General features: G+C 36.3%; 1 protein-coding gene across 1 annotated transcript in view; it reads right to left on the reverse strand.

Annotated features, from left to right (window-relative positions):
• Nucleotides 1-875: 875 nt before the first annotated feature.
• The window catches only part of CTNNA2 (catenin alpha 2), a 1353633-nt gene continuing 1345640 nt past the window's right edge, over nucleotides 876-8868 (reverse strand). The window contains exon 18 of the mRNA XM_044659266.1: nucleotides 876-1163. Coding sequence (XP_044515201.1) covers nucleotides 876-1163 — 288 coding nt within the window. The remainder of the gene's footprint in view (nucleotides 1164-8868) is intronic.

An 8868-nucleotide genomic window follows, 5' to 3' on the forward strand; every position in this document is an offset into this window, starting at 1 on the left:
TATAGTAGATACCAGCACTCCAAGCTACACCTATATATTTGCCTCTAAACTGTCACACACTTTCAAATTTCCATAGCTCTAAACATTCCACCATTGGGCCTTCTATTTCTAGCAAAAAATAAAATAAAATCATAACCAAAATGGCGAAAGCCAGCCACCATATTGTGCTTCAAATGCTGCTATCAGGATTTCAATTGGCAAAAGTCAATTTCAGTTTTTGTCTCTTAATGGGAATAATTATCACATGAACAAAAGTCATAGCAGGACTAGAAGATAAAGAACAAAATACAGATTAAAAGAAGCACTTGAAGCTGGATTATTCAGGTTTCCCTATGTTAAAAATTCACATACTATCATGAAGATATAACCTCAAAGTTAAATCATTTGATCTGTGGGCCACACACGTAAGCATATCGGCTAGTACATTTTTTGCACTGAAACAGAAGCAATACAAGTTTTATTTTCTACCATCACCCCCACCACCCCCAACCCTAGCCTTTTCACTTAGCAATATACCTGCCAACCTAATGTTTCTTGCATGCATAAAGTTTTGCTTTGATAGATCAAAATTTGTCTTCCCCCTCCCTCCCCTTCCCTTAGACTTTGAGATGAGAATTCTTTGGCCAGTTCTATGCAGGTGTTTCAAGAGAAGCTTCCTGTCAGCTTTGGACAAGATCTTCTTGCCCACTCAAGCTGCCCATGGGTTGATCCTGTCTGATCTGATTTCATGTCACATGCAAACTGATACTGGTTCATTAACTTTTCCCCATGCCAGAGGCACATAAGTCGGCAGGTACATATACAAAAAGGATTTTAAAAAAGAAAAAAGAAAACAAAAGAAAACCCATTTTTTTTTCCTGGTAAAGCCTAGTGTCCTAAAAGGAATCCATTGCTTTAAATTCACTTAAAGCCTGTACGGGAGAAATGTGTTTCTTCTGAGATCCTCGTCTAACTCTTGTCTGATATTCTTCTGGTTTTTCTCTCTTCACTAAGGGCTTTTTCTCAGGAGCTTTCATCTTCCATGACACCACAGGGGAGTTTACAGCTGCTGTCCCGTAGACCTTCTGATATTTGGTGGAGGCCACATAGGAGGCTTTCACGGTGAGAACCACAGCATTCATCAGGTTCTTGGCTGCCTGGATGAGTGATGTGGCACTGTCCAGCTAGAGGAAGGGACAAGAGAATGAAAAACACAAAGGTTATTTAAAGTCAAACATGCAGAAGAGGACCGATACGTTTCTGCCACTAGAGAGTGGGGAAGGCAACCCGCCTTTGTCAAAAGAGGAGCTTATGATAGGAAAATAGAAAAAGAGTGAAGGGGAGGCTGTTCCACCTCCATTATTCCCTATGTACTCCCCAACACCCTTCCATCCCCAGTGCATTGAGATTCTGAGCAACAATGGAAGTTTTTCAGCTGCCTTTCTATAGATCCAGATATGAGTTGGTTAAAAGGAAAAAAAATCCCTATTTTGAGCTTGTGAAGATTTCATGATAAATATAAGGTGTGCTACCGGACTCTCCTAAAGGGTTATTGCTCTCACTTCACGGATACAGGGACCACACCAAGAGCACCATTTAGCAGACAGTATAGGTTGAATAGTAAACCTCTTTTTTAGGACTGAGTCATATCCATGCAAATGACTATGGATAGAGAATGGAGTTTTGAAGAAATACAGATCCCAGTTTAGATTTTGTGTATCTATGGGCTCTCTGACTTCTAACCAAGATGTAAACTTCCATTGCAGATGAAATAAACAAGTCTTGAGCCCCTTATTTGAGAAAGAAAAAGAACAAAAACCATGGCAAATTGCTTTTGGCAAGTTCTAATCAGCATAACTGTCAATTTCTACCATGTGGAATATTTTTGAGGTTGTCATGAAAAAGCATTAATTTATTAATTGATTCAGGTCACTGATCCAGGATTCTAACTGTAAGTTTCTCCCAAGTCATTATTCTGAGTTTTCTCTTTTCCTTCTACACTCTCACTTAATAATATCAGCTTTTGTTCGGTTTAAATATCATGTCTATGCAGATTATTTCCAGATTTATATAACCAGTCCTAGCCTCTCTGTGGAGCTTCAGTTCTGGATAACTAACCTCCTTTTGGACAGTTTGAATTGATGGCCCCACAGTCATTTCATCTTTAATATATCTAAGATAGAAGTCATTGATCTTCCCGTGTTCTGTATTTCCCTGCTATGGTTAAAAGTATCATCATCCTTCCAGTCACCTAGTTTGAGAATGTTTTCCACAAAAAGTGGTCTAGTTTTGAGAGGAGAAACAAGAAGCTAGAATATCATCTCTCACCTCGTTACTGTCACAACCTTCTAATTGATATTCTAGCTTCTTGTTTCTCCTCTTAGCGATCTATCTTACAAACACCAAAGTTCTTTCCATAAAGCAGATGACCATGTTATCCCCTTCAATTACAATTTCCAGTGGCTTCCTTTTAGGTCAAAAATTAAATATAACATGTTTGGGAGTATTTAACCCCCTTCCCAACATATCCTACTCACTCTGTGGTTCAGGCCATATTGGTCAGCCTGTTAGTATAGACAAAAGACATCTTCTTTCATCTCTTTCTACTTCCATGCCTGAAATGATATCTCTCCTCTTGAAATCTATAGTTCACTTAAGATTCAAACCAGGTTCCACCTTTTGAATGGAAAGTATTCTCCTCCCCCCCACCTGTGTCTAGTGCCTTCTCCTCCAAGGCTGACTTGTATGGGATTCCTTATTGCTACTGGAAGATGATATAAAGTTCTTAGACTTTTAAAACCATTCAAGATCTGCCTCAAATATTTCTTCAAATTCAGTATCTAGTATTATCCCTCCTTCACTATTAAGCCTAGTCTAGGGACCTCAAACTCTCCTGATCTCTGTTTCTCACACATAAAACTCCTTGTCCCATTCCCATGTCTTTGTACTGGTGTGCCTTTATGAACACCCTCCACACCTTTGACGTGACAGAATTTCTCACTTTCTTTAAGGTGAAACTCAAGTATTTCCCAATCACAACTGCTAGTGCCTTTCTTCCCTGTCTTGTATTTACTCAGAATACATTCCATACATATCAGTTGTGCACATATTTTTGTATTTAAATGTTGTCTCCCCTCATAGAATGTACATTTCTTGAGAATAGAAATTGTGTTATTCTCTTCTATTAATCTCTAACTCCTAGTGCAGTGCCTGGAGTATAGTAATTAATAAATACTCCTTGACTGATTTAATTATGCTCATTAGGTCCAAAACCCCCACCAGTTTCGGATCAGTGTAATGCTAGATATATGGAGGAAAGTGGTGAGCTATGTATGAATCTGACATTTCTCTCTCCCAATGTGCATTTTGAAATAAGTAAACCTTCAAAATAAGGGAATATTGAGCTCTTCCTTCCTCTACTGTATTATGAGTCAGATACTCTTCTATGGGCTTCTTTGGATACTCTTCTATGGATAGAGAGGAAGGCAAAAAAGTCCCTGCTCTCCATACTCTCAAAATGCTCATAGTCTAATAGAGGAGACAATATTAAAACAATAGCAACAAAAAATTATGTACCATGAGAGATGGATTGGACAAATTGGAGACATTTAAGAGAGAGAAGGCACTAGCATTAAGGGAAATCAAGAATCAGGAACATGTGTGGCAGAAGGTATGACTTTATCTGAGACTTGTAGGAAGCCATGAGCCAGAGATGAGGAGAGCATGAGTTCTAGGTATGGGGTATAGTCAAAGAAAATACTTAAAGTTGAAGACAAAGTGCTGTAGATGAATAAAAGTAGATTAAAAGAAAGAGAGAGAGAAGAGAGCTAGAAATATTCCAGAGGAAAATGTTGTTGACAGGAACAAGATCTTAAGCCAATTCCGTCCTGGATCAAACTTCTTCTCTAATACCTTTCTATATCTATCCAATGCCACATTGCCTCTCCTGATAGTTGAGACCTAAATAATAGATCAAAATATCCTACAAGAATGAATTTCACTAAATGGCTGTAGTTGTCAAAGGACTATGTCCCAATCAGCATCAACCATTGAACTATATACAAATTCAGTTACACTCTTAGAAATCCACACATTGTCTTTGAGCTCAGAATGTTCAGGTCATAAGTATGAACTGACTTCTGTTACCAAAAAGAGACAATCCTCAGTAATGCTTGCTAACAAGAAAAGCAGCCAAGTGTGGATGAATGAAATCCATAAATCATCACAGGAAGCTTATGTGAATCAACATATTTCTAAAATCCCCTTTCCCACACCATGTGGATGAATCTCTAACTGGACAGACTTGGATTCCATTCCTTCTTCTTTCCCAAGAGTAACCTTCTGGTTATTCATTAAGAACAAATAGATATAGAGAGAAAAATGGAAAATAGTCAAGGTTGAGGCTTCTTCATCAATTATTTATTCTGACCCAATAACCATGAGTTCAAACTAATCTATCTAGGGATCTCTGTATTTTCCTTCTTATTCTCAAAACAGAAATTCTCATTAGTAAAATTAACCAGATCTGTTGAGCATATCTTCTTGTGAGACTGCTTATTAACAACAAAATCACCAGATTAACTAAGGGTATGATTATTGTTTTCCTTTTGTGAAAGTTCATCAAAGCAGTAGGATTAATTTTAGTCCCAAATAAAGAAAAAATAATGAAAAAAGATATATTAAGAAGTCACTAAAATTATTCACTGTGCCAAACAGTAGATAGAAAAATCCAGTAGTAAAACATTCTCTGTACTTAAGGAGATTATATTCTAACAGTGACAGACTACAAGTATATGGCAATTGTGTCTTAGGAGGAGTGTTTTGTTTGTAAAATCCCAGGGATAATGAGTGGAGTCATTGAGGATTTGATTGAAACATCTTTTCCATTAGCAAGCACAGGAATGCTTTATTATATCTATTATTATATGTGTAGGAGTGGTTTCTATTGAATCAAACAACTGCCTTAATAGCAATTAAGGTAACACATTAATCTGCCCCTCTACCTTTGTCCCCATGCAAATATCTCTACTGAATCATAGGAATTAAATTAGAGACAAAGATGCATATTTGATGGTGAAAGCCATTTAATGAAATGAGATTTCACTATGCAGAAAATTGTGTGAGATGTGGATAATAACTATAAGCTTCTGAATCCAACATTTTAATATCAGGTTTGCTTTCTGGTGGAAAATTTCTAGCCAAGCACCTGAAAGGGAATCACTTGGGGGAAGGAGAGATCCTCTGTATTCTCCATCCTCCTCCTTGATCAGATGATGATTCCTTGAGCTTTGAAAGGTTGGAAGATTTGGATTTATAAGCAATATTCTAGCTGTGTTCCTGGATCAACAGTTGTTAATGACAGTACTGACACTTGGAAATTTATGGGAAACTAGACAGAATAAGGAAAGGCAATCTCAAGATTATAAGGAATCTGGTAGACAAGTAACACCATACCTAAGGGAAACATCATCAATACCCCATGAAGAGGAGAAAAGGATTTTTAGAAATTATTATCTATGAGGTTTTCCTTTGCCAAATGTCTTCTCTTACCCCCACAAATTATAGTTCATCTTATTAGTAAATTTTTTTGTCTCCTGTTTGGTCATGATGTGTCTATTTTTTAGAAGTGAATATCTTCTCATTTGATTGAGTTCCAAGCCAGATTAGTTCTTAAACAAACATCATTGGACCTTTTGTTTTTCTCTTTCCATGTAAATTATTAAATTATGTCTCCTCTCCCACTAGTAGTGTTTCAAAATCTCTTTGGGCTTCCCTTGTGTGTCATGTTTGGATTTCAAATTTTTCATTTAGGTCTGGATTATTACTCAGGAATGCTTGAAAATATATCTTATTGAATGTCCATTTTTCCCCCAAAAGAATATACTCAGTTTTGCTGGATAGGTGACTCTGGGTTGTAAACCCAAATCTTTTGTCTTCCTGAATATCATATTCCATGTCTTTCAATCCTTTAATGTTGAAACTACTAGGTCCTGTGTTATGGTGATTGTAGCTCTCTGGTATTTCAATGATTTCTTTCTGGCTATCTGAAAAACTTTCTCCTTAGCTTGGTGGTTCTTGAATTTAGCTATTACATGCCTCAAAGTTGTCATTTGAGGATTTATTTCTGGAGGTGATCTGTGAATTCTTTTTATTTCAATTTTATTTTCTTGTTCAGGGATCTCTGGGCAGTTTTCTTTGATAATTTTTTGTAATATGATGTCCAAAGTTTTTTCTTGATCATAGTTTCCAGGTAGTCCAATAATTCTCAAATTATCTCTTCTAGATCTATTTTCTATGTTATTTGTTTTTTTAATAAGATATTTCATGTTTTCCTCTTTTTTTATTCCTTTGATTCTGCTTTATTGCTTCTTGGTTTCTCATGAAATAATTAGTTTCTAGATGGTCAATTCTGATTTTTAAGGCCTGATTTTCCTCTGTCAGTTTTGGTTCTTCTTTTTAAATTGATCTGTTTCTTCTTATATCACTTTAATTTTTCTTTGCATCACTTTCATTTCTCTTTCCCTTTTTTCCTCTGCCTCTCTTAATTGGTTTTTGAAGTCTTTTTTGAGCTCTTCCAGAATCTGTGTCCAATCCATATTTTTCTTTTGGACTTTGTGTGTTTTCTTTGCTTTCACTGCCCCCTTCTGTGTCTGTACCTTGCTCTTCGTCTCCATAAACATTCTTTAGAGTTAGGTGCCTTTTTTGTTGCTTGCTCATTTTCCTATCTGATTATAGGTAGGCTTGGGGGATGATGTGATGCTCTGAGGGCTGAGAGCTCTAAGAGCCCCTCCCCCTGCCTATTCAATTCATGTCCTCTATTACTTGAGTCCACTTTTCCTTGCACTCATCATGTACTCATGGGAAAGCATGCCTATAATTTTAAAAGGTATGCTTTATAGCAGTTGTATTTATTCAAAATTACTAAATATCCTTTTTTAAAAAAAAAGCTAATTAAAGATGGCTGGATAATTATTATCATATGATAGTCTATAGGAAACCTACTGGTAGAAACTTGTGAGCAATAGCATTACAAAGACAAATGATGACCCTTAGTGTTATTCTAAGAATTTGATAGAAGTAGCTAGATGCCCTCTACTGAGAATGCTTATACAATGGTATGGATATGGGGTGTTAGATTATAGTATAGCCAAAGGGCCAGTGCTAGTCATGAAATCAATAGAGAAAGATTCCAGAAAGATAAAAAAAAATTAAAGATGAGAATTAGTGTGTGGGAGGAATATTACCATTTGTATTGTTATTTTAAAATATTAATGAAAATCAAATATATCATATGGGAGGGACATTGTCTTAAGAGTAGATAAAGAGATGATATTACAGACAGAATGATCTGGGTTCCTTGACTGACTTATAATCTCTCAGTACCAGTAACTCTTTAAAGCTAAAAATTCCAGAATCTGTGACAATCTACATAAGAAAAATAGACCTTAATTTTTTCCCTTTATTTTAAAAAATACATTAAAAAAATTTAAAAAAATCAGATCATAGATTTTTTAGTAGGAAGTGATATTTCATGTTATTGAATCTAATTTTTCTCATTTTACAAAAGAGGAAGACAAGTTACTGATTTGCCAAGGATGACACATCTAGTAAGAATTTGAGGTAGGATTTGAACTCCGGTTTTACTAATTTTTTTTTCTTTTAGTTTGTCTTAGTAACAACCTTAAGGGCAAAGGTTAGGCAAATAGGGCTAAGTGATGACCAGGATCATCAGATAGCTAGGATATGTCTAAGATCAGATTTGAACCCAGGTCTGCTCTCTTTCTCAATCCCTTACTCCCACAGGCTTGATACTCTATTTACTGAACTGCATAGCTGCCCCAGTCTTAACAATTTTCCAAGGCTTGAGTTCTTCCCATTTTGCCATCTGGTTCTTTCCACATATACTATAACACTCTATCTTATCTTAACTACTTAGGTTACCCAACCCTGTGTCAGAATCTTGTGAATAAACTCATTCAATGCAGAGTGATCCAATTAGGAATATCATCCAAGTAGCCTTATTATGTGTAGCCTGAGGGAACAGGGGTCTATGATGTCAAAGCTAAGCCAATATACAGCCTGACCATTGTGCCTCAATAGGTACAGGAAATAGTTTCATGGAAAGTAATCTACTATATGCCAGGGATGTTTGGTGGATGGATTGGAGATAAACCTGCAAAATTAGCACAGGATTAGAATATGGTTGGTGCAAGAGACAAAGATAGTTTGTGACAATAGTCTTGACTATAGAATCTGTTACACCTAGGTCTACAGATTATTGAAACAAGGACTTAAAGGGCAAAGGACTCAGAATGTAGAGCAGCAAACAGTGCTTAGGTGTTAAGTTGGCTGGTAGTGTTTAGTGGGGCTGCCAGGTGGGGTCAGTTTAGGACCTATAATATTGCTTTCTCCATAAACAAAGGGAATGGGCATAAGCAGGCCACTTATAGAAAATATAGGCATGATTATGCTCAATAAATTTGTCAACGCAAAATATGACAAACTTTTGGAATCCTTTCAGTCCAATCACTTAAAATATAGGATCCAGCAGTGTTTAGAAAATGGCTATAACAACACAAATGGAAAACAATTATAACACAACCTGAATTTTCTATAATTATAATGTGATGAATATTAACCTTAAAGAAGAAATGGGAACATAAGGTTGCCTCTGTTCTTTGCCAAAGCAGAGAGTTATGTGTGTAGGACATTACATATATGTGAAAAAAATTGGATGTGCAGGTAAGTTTGGTTGAGTTTTATCCTCATCTACTCTCTTCTCCAGAACCCTGCTTTTCCCTCCTTTCTACTTTTCTCTCCTTTCTCCTCCCATCCTCTCTTCTCCTTTCCTTTCCTTTCCTTTCCTTTCCTTTCCTTTCCTTTCCTTTC

Source organism: Gracilinanus agilis, chromosome 2 (assembly GCF_016433145.1).
Source record: "Gracilinanus agilis isolate LMUSP501 chromosome 2, AgileGrace, whole genome shotgun sequence".
In the NCBI taxonomy this organism is placed as follows: Eukaryota; Metazoa; Chordata; class Mammalia; order Didelphimorphia; family Didelphidae; genus Gracilinanus; species Gracilinanus agilis.